Source organism: Carassius gibelio, chromosome B16 (genome assembly GCF_023724105.1).
Source record: "Carassius gibelio isolate Cgi1373 ecotype wild population from Czech Republic chromosome B16, carGib1.2-hapl.c, whole genome shotgun sequence".
Lineage (NCBI taxonomy): Eukaryota > Metazoa > Chordata > Actinopteri > Cypriniformes > Cyprinidae > Carassius > Carassius gibelio.
The window spans coordinates 22488470-22506841 of NC_068411.1; the positions used below are offsets into that span (position 1 = coordinate 22488470).

Below are 18372 nucleotides of genomic sequence, written 5' to 3' on the forward strand. Positions count from 1 at the left end.
TTGGGGCTTTTATTTTGACATTTGTAAGACTTAATGCCGGAAGTGCATGTTGTTAGCGCCGTCGTTTTATTCCGTGGCTTTAATGTTAGGACGCGGGTCTTTAATGATGCCTCCCCTATTATATCTGCTAATTTACTGGGTTTAATATGATTACCATTTTCTTCAAGGGAAATGTTCTACTGTTATTTTCGTTCATTAAAGTTTGTGCTAAATATGTCGCCTTCAAACACTTGTATAAATGAAGACATGTGGACAGTTGTACGGTTTGCAACGTTCACGCGACTACTTTCCCTTGTTTTACAGGTAAGCAATTGAAATACAAACGACAAAAATAGCCTAAAATTATAAATTTATACTTTGTATTTTTACATCTGCCTAAAATACTTACCATAGACATGTAGAACATCTAGAAAATCAGTACTGGCCATTTTTGCAAAATTGAGATTAAAGTGGCACCTACCGCACAAACTGGAAACAATGCACATGACACATTACTGTCTATTTTGTGCACTTTTGAAGGCTGTGCTGAATGCAGTGATTCCCGACCATGTGGCAGATGCCTTCAGCCCTCCACGAACAGAGACCCCTCTCCTGCTAGACCCCGTCATCGAAGCATTATTTGGTGGCCTTAGTCACTGGGATGCAGAACATTTCCTCTTCATTGCAGAACGTGGCTACTTGTATGAACACAACTTTGCATTCTTTCCATTGTTTCCTCTCATCCTGCGATTCCTGGCAGCCACTGTGCTGTGGCCCTTGTGTGGACTCCTCACATTGCATGGCCGTTTACTTTTAGCTGTGGCTATAGGGAATAGCATTCTCTTTGTCCTAAGTGCTGTAGCACTCTACCGACTTAGTCATTTGGTGCTGCAAGACCGAAAACTTGCCCTTGTTGCAGTTTTAATGTACTGTCTGACACCAGCTAATGTTTTTATGATTGCAGGCTATTCAGAGACTCTCTTTGCAGCACTTACCTTTGCAGGTCTCTGGATACTAGAGACCAGATTCACAATCGGAGCTTGTCTTCTGTTTGGGTTTGCTACTGGTGCTCGTGCCAATGGATTAGTGAATGCTGGATTTTTGCTGTACCTCAGTTTGCAATTGGGTCTTGCCTGCGCACGGGCTCTTAGCAGAGGAGCAGGGGGCTTTCAGTATCATCACTATGTCTGGGAACTTATTCGTTTTGTTCTCACAGGAGCATTTTATGCAGCTCTCGTGGCACTACCTTTTTGTTTGTTTCAGTTCTATGGCTACCAAACATTTTGTCATCCGACTGCAAGTCAAGTTCCTCCTGTGCTGCTTAATCTGGCCCGGGACAAAGGATACCGTGTGGCTGATGCAGCATCTCCAACACCAGAATGGTGCCAATGGCAAATTCCAATTTTGTATTCGTACATACAGGATGTTTATTGGGAGGTGGGCTTCCTGCGATACTTTCAGTGGAAGCAGACACCCAACTTTATCTTGGCGCTGCCTGTTGCAACTCTGGGATTCATAGCTTCATATATATATGTAATGGCCAACCCAGTGTTTTGTATGTATTTGGGGTTGGGAGACAGAGGTAAAGACCGAAAAATGTATGGTTTCTGTAACCCAAGAGTTTTTGTTTACATCGTGCACAGTTCTGTCCTACTGCTTTTTGGAATATTCTGCATGCATGTGCAGGTAAGACTCTTATAATTGATTATTATCATGTGATATATGTAGTGTATATGCTCAACACGCCTTTTTTATATTATGCCCTCTCAGGTGTTGACACGCTTTCTTGCTTCCTCCTCGCCTGTTCTCTACTGGATCAGTGCCCACCTGCTATTTCAGTATGAACCTCTGCTGCAAGATGAAAAGCTGTTAAGATCAGACCAAATACAACATCAAAAGGATCACAAACCTGGCTTTGGCTTTGTTAGCATGTGGAGAAATAATGAAGTTGTTTACCTCTTGATGCACTGGCAGACTTGCTCCATTTATACACGATGCATACTGGGGTATTTCATATCATATTGGTCTTTAGGTCTGGCTCTGCACTGTAATTTCCTTCCCTGGACGTAATAATTTTATGGGTTTACTAATTTCAGTCTTTATAACATTCATGTTGCATAATATTCAGTTAGACAAATATTGTTGAAATTGATGTATTTTATTTTTTATAAGATATTTCTGTTATTTTTTATTGTAGTAGTATTGAATAAATATAATTATTGAAAAAAAAATATATATAATTTTTTTTTTCAGAAAGAACAACAAATTGATCAAAAGTAAAATAGATAGTTTAATGTTATACATGATTTTTATTTCAATTAAATGCTGTATTCAAATCTATTAATCAAAGATTCCTAAGAAATTAAGTATGGATTCCACAAAAATTTAAAGCAGCACAGCCGATTGTAACAAATAATAAGAAATGTTTCTTAAGAAGTAAATCATTATTTTTGATCGATCTCTGAAAGGATCATGTGACACTGGAGAATTGAGTGATATTTTAAAATAGAAAATCGTATTTTGGAATTTTAATAATTCATAATATTACTGTTTTTACTTTCATCAAATAAATGCAGACTTGGTGAGCAAAAATAAATTCTGATTTTTATTTTTATCTTACCGACTTAACTTGTGAAAGTTTTAAGCTTTATTTAATGTTTTGTTTGAGTGCAAACTTATTTTTGAGATGACCTGTAAAATGTCAGGGATTCAAGATTTGGTCTGCATCAAGGCCATTGCAGCTTGTCAAATAAAGGGCGCTGTGGTCCTATCGGAAGAGCCATGTTATATTGTGTCATATCACCATCTAGTGGTTCCAAAAAGCTGTAAGCGGTCTGTTGATATAATATGATGGTTCCAGTATTATTTATATAGTCATAAAAACTATTAATATTTTGAATTAGCTTTTTTTTTCATTGTGATTTTGTTATGTGCTTTTGTCATTTTCATAATCATCGTTTTAAATAAATGTATATTTTTATTTGTATTAGCTTTATAATTTTAGTGCTAAAACCTATTTATTTTATTTGCTAAAATAGTACATTTTAAGTGTTTGAAGTTTAAGCTTTAATCAAATGTTTATATAGTTTTATTTAACAAAAACAGTTCAAAAGATAAATTATTGTCACTGCTGTAAAGCTACTACGAATTAATGCAGAATCTTCAAAAACGTAAACCGCTTCCATAATATTATAATTATTTTCTAATATTATTTTAAGAAACTAGCATAATCGTCAGATACTAAGGTAATTTTTCATCTAATTTAGGAATACGTGTTCAGTAATACATGTAACATTATTTGTTATCTTATTAGGTATTATTATTATTTAATTGTATATAGATTTGTATCATGTTCGCCCCCTATTGAACATATTTGTATATATGTTTTTATGATTGTGGATGTATTGCATGAATCTGTTACATTCGTAATGTTGATGTACTAAAACAATTACATACAAAAAACTACACAGAGGGCAGAGAGTCTCGGAAGTGATCCTTGATTGGTCTGCCTGTGATGACGCAGCCCTTGCGAATCATTGGCGAGTCATCTTTCTTCTTCAGGTAATCCTCGGCTAGGGAAGTGATCGCTGGAAGGTAAATATCGTTATAATAGTTCCGTTGCTGAACGCTGGGTTATATTCGCGCTAAGAGAATTATAAACAACTTAATCTGATCTAATTTTCAATACCCAACAGATTCATTACGGTTGGACAACTTAATCTCGACAGCGATCGGACGGCTGTGTAACGCGAGGAGCCGAGTGTCGTTCAACGACGGTTGAGCAGCGCGAGGAGCATTGTCGTCCTCTGATATATGTTAGCTTGTTGACAGCTAGTCGACAAGCTAGCCTATTTGGCTTAGCTAAAGACACCCCTAATTTATCGAAAGCAACAACATGGCATGATAGTATAATAATTATTAGATCGATATATTCCCTTTAGGGGATGTTTAGTTGCAAATGGATGCGTTGAGCAACATTATGTGTTTTGTGGACTCTCGAGTTAGCTTAGTACGATTGCTGAAATTATTTTAGTAAATTACGTTACCTAAGTTAATTTGTCTGTACATATGTGACAGTATCTTCAGTAATATGTGGCTGGGCTTTACACTCTATGTCTAGCGTTGCTCAAGCTTCCTCTTTGTTAGGGCTTGGCTTGTAGCTAAAAGTGTTCCAGAGGTTAAATAAATACTCCCCTAACGTTGCCTCTGTACTATTGGACACATTCTTTGAAAATGAAAAATTGTGAGTATCAACAAATAGACCCAGGAGCGCTCGGAACATCGAACACCCGGACCTCCACCACTTTACCCTGTGGAAAGAAAAACTCCCAGCGCCCACGGAGGAAATGGGAAGTTTTCCCTGGAAAAAATCGCTTCTTCTGTGATGGGCGTATTATGATGGGCAGGCAATGCGGTGTGCTTCCGCTCACCATCGGCCTAATCTTAATCACCAGTGGCTTATTTTTCACTTTTGAGTGAGTAGTATGCATTCACTACACATGCACACAGAGCCACCAGTGTCCACACTGCTAGACAATACTACTACTACTACTACTACTTTTCTCAATAGAGACATCTCCACCAGCTGATGTAGCCGCCCTTGACATTGTTACTGTCTGAAACAGTTGCTTTGACATGGTTATTATCAGAATGCACATTTAGAATATTTGTCACCGGTGCTAATTTTGCTCTTGTCTTTGTGTTGATTCATAACAGTTGCCCCTTTCTGGTGCATCACCTTACTGTCTTCATTCCAGTAATTGGTGGGGTGTTATTTGTATTTGTCATCATCACCCTCCTTCAAACCAGTTTTACAGACCCAGGGATATTACCCAGGGCTTTGCCGGACGAGGCTGTGGACATTGAGAGACAGATTGGTGAGATTTTGATTGTGGTGTTTATTTTTCATTTATTTTGCCTCTTAAAATTTTTGTTGTGTATGTTGATATTAAAGTTGTGGGTCTCTTAAAAGATAATTCTGGATCTTCAACATACCGTCCACCTCCCCGGACGAAAGAGATCCTTATAAATGACCAGGTGGTCAAGCTTAAATACTGTTTCACATGCAAGATGTTCCGTCCACCCCGGACATCCCACTGCAGCCTGTGTGATAACTGTGTCGGTAAGGCAGCATTTCTGTTTTCTGCAGATTGAATGGGGATTGGAGCTTTAAAAAGATAGATCGCCCAGAAATAAAATTTTTGTTAATTTACTCGCCCTCATGCCATTCCAAACTGTCTTTTATTCTTCTGTAGAAACCCTTTTTAGCTTCAACAAGAACCATAAAAGTAGTCCATACAACTTGAGTGCAGTATTCCAATCCTCTGAAGCCATACACTTTGTATGTAGATTGAAATTTCACTCATTATTCCCTGGTTGTCTTCCTTAAGTGAGCTGTTTAGCTCTAAAACTGGAATCAGTGAGTTGAACTCGCAAATTGGATCAGTCGGATCATTAACTAAGTTTTCATACCCGGATCAATGAATTAATATAGAAAGCACAGTTCTTTCACCAATCTTTCAATGCAGCTTCTCTAATCTAACATCATGAAATGCACCATTAGGACAGATGTCAAGAGATTCAGTTAAACACTGTAAATCAACCTTTCATCGTAAATTTAATTTCATATGGTCCATTTTTATGAAACACTTTTTTGAGCCGTAAATGCTCCAGTACATATTTAGAGTAATTCCATGTAAGGAAGTCATATTGGTTTGAAGCCACATGAGGTTGAGTAAATGATGACTGAACTGTTTCTGTAAAGCTACAGAATATGTTGCTTTAAAAAAGGATGTGTCATAGTTTAACCTAATTTGTATCACTTCCTTAAAATCATTTTTTGCTAGTTTCGTTGTGTCTGAGAATGTTCTGTCTCTGTTCCCTTTGTAGAGCGTTTCGACCATCATTGTCCTTGGGTGGGAAACTGTGTTGGGAAGCGAAACTATCGCTTTTTTTACGCATTCATAGTGTCTCTATCCTTTTTGACCTCCTTTATCTTTGGCTGTGTGATCACTCACCTCACTTTAAGTAAGTTTCACAACACCTGCACCACAGTCTCTTTCTACTTCACACTAAATCTTACCAATTGTGTTGGATTTTAGAGAGCTATAAATGTATGCATCAATGTTGAAATGGTAATTATTAAAAACCAAAAAAATCTTTAAATACTTCATATATGGACATGTTCAAAAGTTTGGGGTCATTAGGATTTTACTATTACTATTTTTAAAGTACCCCTATTATGGGTAATGAAAGGTTAATATTTTGGTTTTGTGAGTCCTCAACAACAGGTTGACATGCATGCAAGGTCAAAAAACTCTTTCATTGTCTTAAAATATGCATTTATTTTTTCTTGTTTTGCTCAATGACTCCCAAATGATTAGCTTAACCATTCATTTTTCCAAACCTCTCCTTTACATGATACTAAACTGTGGTGATCGGTCTGATGACCCAGTCTGTTGTGGTTGGTCTACTGTGTGCAGCACAGGTCAATAACAGAATGCCCATCTCCATTACTTAGCCCACAGCTCTGTGGTAAACCGAGCTGTGGGCTACTGCCATAACATATGCGTTAGCCCAATGCAGAAATGTATTGATAAAGAACTGCATTAGAACTGCAAAGAACTACGTTAGTTTTTACACTAACGTACTGCTATATTCTTTATAAGAACTACAAGTAATAACAACGACAAACATTCACTATTCATCCATTCACACAATTGCGAGTGAACCGATCGTGCTGTTAGACAGAGACCTACAAGCTGCGAGGAGCGAACACAATACACACACAACTAAATGCGTATTTGCATTCTACAGTAGGCTTCAGAATACATGATGGCAACAGTTTTTAAAAGAATTACTCTACTTTCAGAATAAAAATATCCTGATAATTTACTCACCCCCATGTCATCCAAAATGATCATGCCTCCCTTTCCTCAGTCACAAAGAATTTATCAGTCGCAACTTGTATAACGAAACGAAATACAAAAAATAAAAGAAAAGAGATTATACACTTTTTGCTCGTCTTGTCTAGCTCTGCGAGGCAGATGCATACCGTATTTTACGCACTATAAGGTGCACTTAAAAGCCTTTAATTTTCTCAAAAAACGACAGTGCGCCTTATAATCCAACATGTTGACATTCGCTTTAGCACAGCTCCATCTAGTAAAATAGGCCAGTCATTGAAGGTGCGCTTTACAATCCGGTGCGCCTTATAGTGCGGAAAATACGGTACTCTGTTTACAACGGTTCAAGACAGTGTATGTCTAAAAACTCCAAACAATTTTTTCCTCCAAACTTCAAAATTGTCCTACATTTTTGTTTAAATTTTATTTCTTTTTTGAAAAGAGTGTTTGACCATCCTTGCACGTTTACTTTGTAAACACTGGGTTGGTGCTTCTGCCGCGATTTCAGAAAATGTTTCGTCATACCCTAACGGTTTTCTCCTCACAGTGCAGGGCACAGTGTCTTCACCACAGGAACTTGACTTTACCTTGAAACAGCTAAAGATTAGTTTTGAAATCAATTTGTTTTCATGACTCAGAGTCGACTCTTTCTTTTGAAAGACAATAACTTTGTACACTGTGCATAAGGTAATTTTCAAAAATCCATACTAGGGGCACTTAAAAGAAATTAATACTTTTATTCTGCAAAGTTGGAATCACAACTAATCACAACTGACTTAAAGACTTTAATAATGTCAAAATGAAATTCAGATTTCTAATCATCAAATATCAGTTTCCACAAAAATATTATGCAGCCATATTATAATATTACCTAGCAATAACATTACTGGTAGCTGTTTTTAACTCTGATAATAATTAGAATGTTTGTTTCATGAACATCAATTCAGCATATTAGAATGATTTATGAAGCATTGTGAAACTGAAGACTGGAATAATACCACTAAAGCCATTAGTGGTATAAATTACACAATTTATTGTAACACCGTAATATTAGAAATTGTGATAATATTTCACAATATTGCGGTTTGAATGTTTTTTGATGGAATGAATGCAGCCCAAACCTTTGAAAGGTACTGTAGAGTTTTTTTTTTATTGGTTTAAAGCAGGTTTGTTCTCTGACCTGTCACTCTCTTTAACAGGATCACAAGGTGTGAATGGTATCATCCAGGCAATACAGGACAGCCCAGCCAGATATCCTTTTTTTTCTGTGTTGCCACCCTGTCTTCATCGACTGGCATGCTGCACCACCCCTTTCGTCAGAAACACATAATTGTCAGGTTGACTGAGTTCACCATTTGTTTACAGGCTTACTGATGTTGGTTCCGCCTTCTTCCTAATCCCATTCATCTCTAATCGGCTCAAGGATTCCACCACGCCCTGCTTTCCTGTCAGGATGGCAGCAGATTCTGCTGGTATCCAGCCCCCTTTTTAAACTTTGTGGCTTAAGGTCACAGTTTTCCACCACAACTTCAGTTAATCAACCTAGCTGGCTGGCCTCGTGGTTTGAGTTTGGAGCAGTTCAACCAAATATAGCGTTTTTTTGTTGGTGTAATGGGGTAATCATTATAGCCTTTTTACTTAGTCTGAGCTTTGTATTATTTTAATTTTATAGTTTAGTAACTTTGACGTTTTTGGATTGTAACATTGCAGTGTAATAGGGATGGGAACCGAGAACCGGTTCTTATTCAGAACCGGTTTTGTTCTTTGAAAAGAACCGGAACCGTGAGCAATTTCTAAGTTTCGGTTCCGAAAACTGTTCTGGGGCAACACGTTACCAAGCGCTGTGAGTTGTGACCAAGCCTGGCTGCATTATTATTTGTAAAATACGGACTTTATGGAGACTGTGTATACATATTTATAATTTTATCCATTTATATTTCATTAATTAAGGTAAATTAACAAGTGTCTCAGCCCTCAAGAAACTATTTGGCCAACAAGCTTATTCCTGCTTGAAAAGCAAAACGTTATTGATAATGTGTAAAAAAAAAACATCAACTTTGAAACACATGCTGATTGATGAACTAACTTACTACCTTCCAGCAACGCTAGTGAAGGTAAGATAGTTAAAATTTTCTAAAAATACCCAACCCTACTTATGAAGCACTGTATTATATGTTGCATTTTGACATTGCCAACCTTTAAATTAAGTTGACAGTAAGTAGTAAACAGTATTGATCATTAAGTAGTTGAGTATTGTGCATTTTTCCTTAACACTGTTTCTTAATAATTGTTTAATGATTTTAATGGAACCGGAACCGTTAGGTGGAACCGGAACCGGAAAATTTCTAACGATTACCAACGATACAATGTAATGTGATTTTTAACCCGTTTTTGCACATAATATATGCCTACATGCTTACATTCACTTTATTTGTTTTATCCAAATACAAAATACTGAGATATATATATATATATATATATATATATATATATATATATATATATATATATATAGGCTACCGTATACCTCAAATCAACAGGTTTTTCTCTTTTAAATAGCTCTTTTCTCAATTAAATGGCAAAAAATAACTGTTTACTCCAAATGAACCCGCCACGCTGATGGTACTCCAAAAAATTTTTTTTTCCAAGGTTGGCAGGTCTGCACATGGGATTGATTTGGCATAATTGTTCTTGTATCACTGTACTGTTATGGTTCTGTATGTTTTGAACATTAACACAGCAGATTTGCATCCTTAACCCTTCCTGCACTATTGCCGAGCTGGTCATTTGCTTCTTTTCCATCTGGTCCATTCTTGGTCTGTCAGGTTTCCATACGTATCTTGTTGCCTCCAACCTCACAACCAACGAAGATGTAAATATCACACAAAAGCTACATCAACAATTTTTATTTAATTGCAGTGTTTTATACAGTCAGATTGAAGAACAGCTTCTTTGCATTTAATGTTTGCAGATTAAAGGCTCTTGGTCCAGTAAAAGAGGAGAAGAATCAGGGAATCCTTACACCTATAACAACATCTTTACAAACTGCTGTGTGGTGCTTTGTGGGCCGATGCCACCCAGGTCTGTACAGCATGCTAATGCCAACATCATAGCAGAAACAGATATTTATTTCATTATTCATTCATCTCCTAAGATTTTGCTAAAGAAGCCAATATCATTGTTCTTTTGTGAAGCAATGAAGGATTTCATTTAGCTTAAGGCTGAAGTACATCCAGAGGTTGCATTAGTGTTTAACATTGTCTGTCACGCAGTGCTTTATGCGCAAAAGTGAAGAAAAAAAAGCAGTTGCGAATAAAATTAATTTGAATCTTTGAATGGTAACATAGCTAGTTTTATTTTTGTAATGATCACACACTCTGCTTCCAGACTGTAACGCACTCACCATCAACTGGACAGGGGTGGAAATTACAATTATAAATTACAATAGATCACCCTCATGTAATCTGTCAAAGTGACGGATGGCCTTCAGATTTTTTTTTCACGGATTAAAAAAAACAATAAATTATGAAAAATTTCCGGTTAACGTGACCTCTGTGTACATCGTGTCCTCAGTACATACGGTTACAAAAAAAGAACACATTTAGTCAGATCTGACTTGTTAATTGTACTGTTCTTTGACATGTTGCCCCATCTTTCCCAAGTCTGTGCTGTGTTTTGAAAGTCATGTCACAAAAGTTAAAACGCTTGTCCTGTCATCTTTTGTAGCTTGATTGACAGAAGAGGCTTTTTACCTCCAGATGACGCACCTCAAACAGTGACCTCTGACACTGAGCTCCCTCCTTTCATGTCTAAGAATGACGCAAATATGGTAAGCGTGCCTTCAAGTTCAAGTTTAAGAAGCATTAAATACTTAAAGCAGTGTAGCAATAGTTTTAAATCCTGATAAATTAGTCAGTCAAAAAAAACATTCCATGGCTTTTCAAGTCATGTACTACCGCTCAAAGGTTTGGGGTCAATGAGATTTATTTTAAAGAAATTATTTCATTTAGCAAGGATGCATTAAGTCGATCAATAGTGATTTGGCATTGCTACAAAAATACTTTTCAAATAAATGCCATTCCGTTTAACTTTTTTATTCATCAAAGCCTTCTGAAAAGAATTCATCACAATTTCCACAAAAATAATAAGCAGCACAACTGTTTTCAAAATTCATAATAATTACAAATGTTTCTTGAACAGCAAATCAGCTTATTACCGGTAGAATGATTTCTGAAGTATCATGTGACACTGAAGACTGGAGTAAAGGCTGCTGAAAATTCAGCCTTGCATCACAGGAATAAACTACATTTTAAAATCTAGAAAATGATAAAAAAAGTAAAAAATGGTCATTTAAAATTGCAGTAATATTTCATAGTATTATTGTTTTTATTACTGTATTTTTGATCAAATAAATGCATTCTTGGTGAGCAGAAAGCTTTTACCAGTCCCAGACTTTGGAATGGTAGTGTAAATATGAACAGAAACCAGAACAGATCTTTTAACCGATCTGAAACCAAACTTTGTTACAGAAAAGCATGTGAAAAGGAACGAGGTTATCCTAGTTTAATCATGTTTATTGTAAACCCTGGCTTGCTGGGAAAGAGCTTGTATTTACAGCTAGTGAGGCTTGCACCTGTTCTGTTTGATGTGTAAAGATATGCACATAGACAAATTTAGATGGATGACGATCTCAACCGCACAATCTTACAGAATTCTATGGAGTCACATTTCATTCAAAATTTAAACAAGGTTCCAATTCAGGTTACAAATGATATTTTGAGACATTTTTGCCACTGTTAGTTGCCAAGCTAGAGATTTTTTTAACTGTATTAACTGTTTAAATATTTTAACTGTAAATATTGATGTTAATAAATGCCATCGTTTGACTTGCATCAAGTCCTGATGTTTGAAGTTCTGAACCTCACACAGGAGGAGAACTGTCAGGAGTTTGCTAACTCCTGCACTGCCTGAAGGCTCCTGCAGCTCTGTGACGTTTGATGGTAAGGGTGTGTGTATGCATGCCATTCCATGGCCGCCTTCTCGTGACTCTTTGGCCTTTGCTTTGCCTTTTATTTGAACTGTCAGCTTGACTTCTGTTTCTTTGCTTTAAAACCCCTTGCATAAGACGTGTCCATCATGTGAGAGATCATTGGGCTCATTGTCTGTTCTCTGTCCCTTCTTTGCTCCTGGATGCTCCTGGACTGTTTTAGCGGACATCTGTTTTTACTCCGTTTTATGGTGGCCGTGTTCATATATTAGTGTCGGCCAGAGGTCTGCAGTTGTTTTGTTTTTCCACCATGATGTCATTGTTTCCTAATTAATGGATCATCATCTTCATCATCACAATTCATCTGTGCTTATCTCATTCTCATCCACTCTTGGGATTCTGGTGACTGAGGTCATGGTAATGCTCAGCGTTAGTTATCATGCACATGTGTTCTTTTCCACCTTCTCTCATGATGGATGTTTATCCTGATGTTAAAGAGGTGTTTTCATCCTTGCGACCTCTGGAGATCCCCTTATAATATCAGCTGCACTGCTTGAGCTCATTGGAAACTTTGAAGTGCAATGCTTTGTTTCCATTTGTTGCTACATTATTAATTCCTTGGCAATACTAACCTGCTTTCAAACTTCTAATCTGGCCGTTTTCTCATACTCATACTTGCTTTGCTGTCTAACATCAGTTGCCTTTTTTTTTTTTTTTTTTCGCAAAATCATTTATGACTGTGATCTATGTTTTTTGTCCCTTAACTAGGGCTGCACAGTATATTGAAATATAGCAATATGGCTTAGTGTGACTATCAAATCGCTTGGGCTGTGATTTTAATGTATTCTTTACTGGTTTCAAGCATGGCATTTACACAGATATTGTTCATGATACAGTGTTTCAACGTCTGAGAACATCTTGGTTTATTTATTGTAAATAGAGCCCTTCTGAGACACTGGTATCATGGGCTATATGCATGTAAATGAATACACAGAGACGGCTTCACTCAAACCAACAACCCATCAGAATAAAAGCTTGATGGTTTACTATTTGATTATTTGTTTCTGTTTTACAGTGTTACAATATTTCTTATATAATATTATTGTTTCATAATAATGTGACCCTGGACCACAAAACCAATCTTAAGTGTACATTTTTCAAAGTTGTGATTTATACATGATCTGAAAGCTGAATAAATAAGCTTTCCATTGATGTATGGCTCATTAGGATCAGATTCAAAATCTAAATACTGAGAAAATCACCTCTGAAATTGTCCAAATGAATTCTAAGCAATGCATATTACTAATCATAAATTACATTTTGATACAGTTACAGTAGGAAATTTACAAAATGTCTTTACTTGGTATCCTAATGATTTTTGGCATAAAAGAAAAATCAATAATTTTTACCCATGCAATGTTTTTTTTTTTTTTTTTTTTTTTGGGTATTGCTACAAATACACCCCAGCGATTTGAGACTGGGTTTGTGGTCCAGGGTCAAATATAACAATTTGGGTTGGTTCTTGTAAAAAGTAAACCCAAGTGTGAAGCCCTAAAGGATTTTACACACACACACAAAAAAACAAAATCTTAAAAGTAACTTTTATTTTCTGTGCAGTGCACTTCCTAAAAAAGTCACCCCACTAACTCAAGAATGACTCTTCTAATTATATATTTCCAATTATAGTTATTCAAGTAATCATAATGCTATATTTTGCAGAAAAACAAAATTATAGATTAGATTATAAAGTCAAATTTTTGTAATATTGTAAGGGCCCTATGAAATCAGTGTTGTTGCTTTTTTGAGTCTGCACCATTCATTCACTTACAGGCATGCAGAACATGCAAGATTCATATTTACATACTATTTTGCGGATTAATATTCAAAGAAACCAGTCCATATTGCATTAAGTATACAGACTTACCTTTAATTTGGCAAATTCTGTGACATTCCGCGTCATACGGCAAATTCCATTTTTATGTCTAGTTTCCTCGATTCTGTCTGCATTTCCACATCATGGAAATCATATGGCCCTGTATTGTGAAGCCCCACTCTTAACCATTTTTTCTTGCTATTCATTTCACAGTGCACACAAGGCACAAAAGAGCTTTTAGAATCAATGGCACACTCCTCAGTGATCCAGAGCACCTGCGCTCCAGGCACACCCAAAACTGCCCCGGTCTCCCAAGAGAGTCTACTACACACCATCTCTATCACCGTCTCTCCCCCCAACAGGCCTCCTTCTACTGGCTGTTCAGGCCACCAGGCCCTGCGCCCCATAGACGTTTCCTGCTCCCAGAAAGGGAACAAACGGGCCGCTCTTCACACCCATAAACCCATGTTGCGTGTACCCAGCCCTCCCTGCTCCCTCGGCCACAGTCCAATCATTCTAAGTGATGCTCCTGACATGGGCTTCATCCCATTGAACTGAGTGAAGTATCTCTGCCACCAGCAGCCTTGTGCAAATACTCTCCTCTCTGTTACCACTTTTCACACTTTTTAAGAAACTGTGACTTACTATACTCAGGATCCTCTCAGGAAACATGCCATCTTTCAACAAATGGGAATAAGCCTGCATTGACTTTTTAAATAACAGAGGGATTTCAAGATTCTTTTGTTCCGTTAACATCAACACACACTTGGTGGAGAGAAACGCAAAACATCTTCAGGAGATGCTTTTGTTTTTCAGTCATTTTGCACAAAAATATTGGCAGATGATCAGTGTTTAACATGCTCAAGACATTTTTTTCAGCCTTTTGTCATCTGCTTAGACCTAATGCAATAATTATATGCTATGAAAGGTCAACTTGGTGTAAAAAAACAACAACAATAGCCTTACTTCAGAGTCACTTCTGTTAATTTTGTGTGGTGTTAAAGACCTTCTACAATAAAGTCATTGGTTAAAAAGTATTCGCATCAACAGTCAAGTATAAAAAAGCAGTTTTATGAATTGGTATCAGAGAGCTCAGGATTAGAGGGTTAATGATTTATTTGTGTTTGTGATATAATCCAGGGGTTTTTATCTCCTGTATAATGTTGCATCTTACCAGTGAGTGAATTAACAGCTTTCATATTTATGTTTGTTTTGTGTTCATTTAATACAGGGGTTTTCCTTCATTGACAAATTTTCGGTGGGATCCTAATGCAAATGTAATAGTATTTGATGCAAAATTTTCCCCTTAAGATCGTTGTCTTCATCTTGATTTCTGCTTACGATGCAAAGTGCTGAAGCACAGTGTGAAACACAGAATACAAAACCTGCAACCCATTTGTGAGTTTTCTACTTCAAAGTACTGTTGAGGATGTCAAACATCTTAAACTAAATAGTTAGCCCTAAATTCATAATCATCAATAATCTTGGGAATGCAAATGTGGACTCACTTTGTGATAGAAAGTTTGGCAACGCTATTTCACCTTTAAATTTTAACTACTGTATTAATTAATGCATTCGGTATCATGAACTAACAACGACGGAATAAAATGTTTTTACAGACTTTATTAATGTAATAAATGTAAAATGTTTTACATATCATACTTTATAACATTTCAAGTCACATCAACAAACGATGTATTATGAACAAAAATTACTCAACCACAATTTAGATTAAAAAATATCTACAAAGCCGTTTTTCAATTTTTCATTTTAAGCTTACCAAATGTAAAGTGTTAATTCTGTCACTGACATGTAATTGTAATTGTGAAAATTAATTGCATTTTGAGTATTCAGTCAAAATTGCATGTGTATACTAGCTACCACAGAAAATCATTTTTAATCTAGGAAAAACCCTGTAGTGTTTCTGACTTTATATTGGTGGGTCAAAAGATTGTTTTCTGGTTGTTATTAAAGTGTTTTTACTAAGCTTGAGAGAAGAACTCTTGTAACTGAAACCTTTTGCCTTGAGATTGATGGATTACTGATGAATTGAGGCATCCTCATTAAGATGATCAAGTTTTTATTTTTGAATAATAAATAGGAGTCTGGCAAAGTTGATTGTAAATGTTTTTAACATATTTTGCTTCTCTAAAAACATAGATTAACAGAAGTTGATCACTGCCAGCAGTGTTAGAGGAAAAGTAAAAGAATGTATGACTTGTGATTTGTGTTTTTATCCTTTTTCACCTTTAGACTTAATGACAAAAATGAATAAACAAATGTTCTTTCCACTTGTGATTTAGTTGTTGAAAATGTTTTCATCTGGTCTTGTATAACATCTTTTGTTACCTCCTGTGATCTGCTGCATGCCAGACAGGTCACATTCATTTAAACAGTAGATGGCACAGTTTTCCACTTCTAGTTCGCATGTGTCAGATGAGGACAGTGTGTTTCCTGGAAACATCCTTGATTGATTGCTTGCTTGATTGATTCAAGCATTTGCATTCACAGTACTTGAGCTATTCTGAATGTGATATTTGGCTTTAGCACAGTGCCATCAAGCTGACATTTATTCTGGTTTGATGTGACGGGATAGGATATGGGAAATGCTGAAATGCATAATTGTAGGGTTGCTGTATTTTAGTCTAGTCTAACAAAAAGATGTGGGAGAGTTTTTTACCTTTCTCTTGGTACTCAGCATCTTTAAATAGAAAGCGCCAAGCCATAGTGATAAATTTCAAAGGGTTTTTCATTTAGCCTCGAACTAACCTCAATTACCCCCATGCATCCCTTGCCTAGAGATTCTGTCATTAAAAATATGGCAACCTTTCGTACAGCCAACCTCCCGGAACTCTAGATTAAAATGTGTCTGTATCTGGGTAAAAAAGGAATTGATTTGCTGACAGAATGCCACAGTTCTGAGGAACTGGCACTTGCAGTAGATGAAATCACTAAAGAAGTTGATTTTAGGGTTTGCTTTGTTGGAGTAAATGTGTGAAGCATAAGTGCTTCCTTTTTAATCAGTGAAGGTTTTCTAATACCTATACTGTAAAATTGAAAAACCAAAAAATCCTGGAGTGCATATTACCCAGATGTTTTTGTGTAATGTACAAAATTCTTTGTGGAAAGTATTTTTAACTGATTATAGACCACTTGAGTTAAGCAATAAGTGATTTTGATTTGAGTAATTTTCCTTAAATGGCAAAAACACCCACTCTAAATGCTGTGTTGGTTTTGACTGACAATTTTGAAAACAACATCAGATGTGGTTCTAGCAAAATAAAAGTGTCTGTCACTGCAAAGCCATTTAATAAGGTTGTTCAGGTTAGACCACATCCTTTTATCCAACTACAAGATTCAAGAGTCAGAAGCATGAAGTGGTTGTGGATCACTTTATTCTCTCCACAGACTTTTGTCTGGACCACTTCACACTGGCAAGACGATATTCCAAGTTGCTATTTTTCCACCTACGCCAATCTTAATTAAGCAAAACTGAACACCGTCCGCATACAGTAACTTGTACCTTCTTTTTCAATCTCAGATACAGAATCATCCTTCTTAGCCACTTTGATATTCTGGAAATTACAGGTTTGTATCTTCTTTGTAAATACTAACAAAAAATTGTAACAACTGTTTATAACACTTTAGTGGTGATTACTAAGGCTGTTAAATGTTTTTAATTGCTGATCTTTTTTGCAAGTCAGTGATAATCCTTTTTTAATTAAATGTGTTTGTATCAGTGTCACATTGTTTCTTGCCATTTTGACTTCAAAAGCTAACCCCATGATGCATTTTTTTTTACCTTAACAGGTTTACAGTCTTAGATTTATTAGTCTAGCAAAGAATGAAGCCAAGGTTTCCCAGCATCTGTGTCCAATGTTAAAAGTACCACATGTCAGAGTGATCCGACAAAGAGCAATTTCTGCATGAATCTTTGCATTTTATTATGCCTGTTTTCATGTTGTTTTTTTCATAATAATGTCAGTCTTATCTTAATTGTGCTAGTAGGGGTTAGGATTCCTATATTTAGAATTTAATCACTTCTGCAGTTGTGTTATGCTGGAGTTGTTCATTTGTGAAAGTTTGTCAGGTGCTTTTTCTGTTTTCATAGAATGGGTTTCATGGTTGATCAACCATCAAAAAAAACAGTGCTTTTGTGCTTGTGATGATGTTCTATAGTCTTTTGAGTATTACAAAGGTTTTGCTTGCACAGGTCAGATGTAGAGAGCAGTATTTTATTGCAGATGTCAAGGGCAGTGATTGAAAAGGCAAAACCATAATGCTCTTCAGATGGACGTCTTGTCCTTTATGTGAGGTTTTGAGCTCTTCAAAGATCCAAGTTCATGCCCTCCTCTGTCTCCGATTCTTTTTGAACCAAGATAGCGGGACTGCATTGATTTAGGCATGGCTTGTGTGTCTGAAGATTCTAGATTCACTTTAAGGCCTGTGCTGGTGTGCTAGCTTTCTTAGTCATATTGTTTGATTTACGACAGTAGTAGTGGGAGCACATCTATTTTAGGCTTTAATTGTTATCAAATCATGCAATTTAATGAAGCCATTATATATAAACAGGGTTTGAAACTAACACCTGCCAACCCGCCAAATGTACTAGTACAGTTACACTAGTA

The 18372-nt window shown here is 36.4% G+C and overlaps 2 protein-coding genes across 3 annotated transcripts; both read left to right on the forward strand.

Annotated features, from left to right (window-relative positions):
* The first annotated feature begins 45 nt into the window (after nt 1-45).
* LOC127975352 (GPI mannosyltransferase 2-like) lies at nt 46-2210 on the forward strand. The gene is given in 5 exon segments (XM_052579359.1): nt 46-303; nt 520-1093; nt 1134-1214; nt 1217-1665; nt 1750-2210. Coding segments are annotated over 5 exon segments (1536 nt in total). The 5' UTR covers nt 46-171; the 3' UTR covers nt 2050-2210.
* A 1222-nt stretch (nt 2211-3432) lies between these two features.
* zdhhc18a (zinc finger DHHC-type palmitoyltransferase 18a) lies at nt 3433-16035 on the forward strand. 2 transcript variants are annotated; one of them, XM_052579357.1, is made up of 11 exons: nt 3433-3573; nt 3675-4454; nt 4696-4856; nt 4952-5101; nt 5869-6006; nt 8084-8135; nt 9654-9756; nt 9856-9965; nt 10611-10713; nt 11814-11884; nt 13958-14106. In XM_052579357.1, the coding sequence occupies exons 2-10, from the start codon at nt 4213-4215 to the stop codon at nt 11853-11855; spliced, it is 1101 nt and encodes a 366-aa protein (XP_052435317.1). In that variant the 5' UTR covers nt 3433-3573; nt 3675-4212; the 3' UTR covers nt 11856-11884; nt 13958-14106. The 2 variants fall into 2 exon arrangements, with proteins under 2 accessions (XP_052435317.1, XP_052435316.1); XM_052579356.1 differs by lacking the exon at nt 11814-11884 and having other exon boundaries at nt 13958-16035.
* Nucleotides 16036-18372: the final 2337 nt, after the last annotated feature.

Excerpts from the sequence above, each read along its gene's own strand:
- zdhhc18a (XM_052579356.1), top strand. The coding sequence starts at position 4,213 with ATGAAAAATTGTGAGTATCAACAAATAGACCCAGGAGCGCTCGGAACA. Across the intron at positions 4,455-4,695 it reads GGCTTATTTTTCACTTTTGA|TTGCCCCTTTCTGGTGCATC; the intron begins GTGAGTAGTATG and ends GATTCATAACAG. Across the intron at positions 9,757-9,855 it reads ACCTCACAACCAACGAAGAT|ATTAAAGGCTCTTGGTCCAG; the intron begins GTAAATATCACA and ends TAATGTTTGCAG.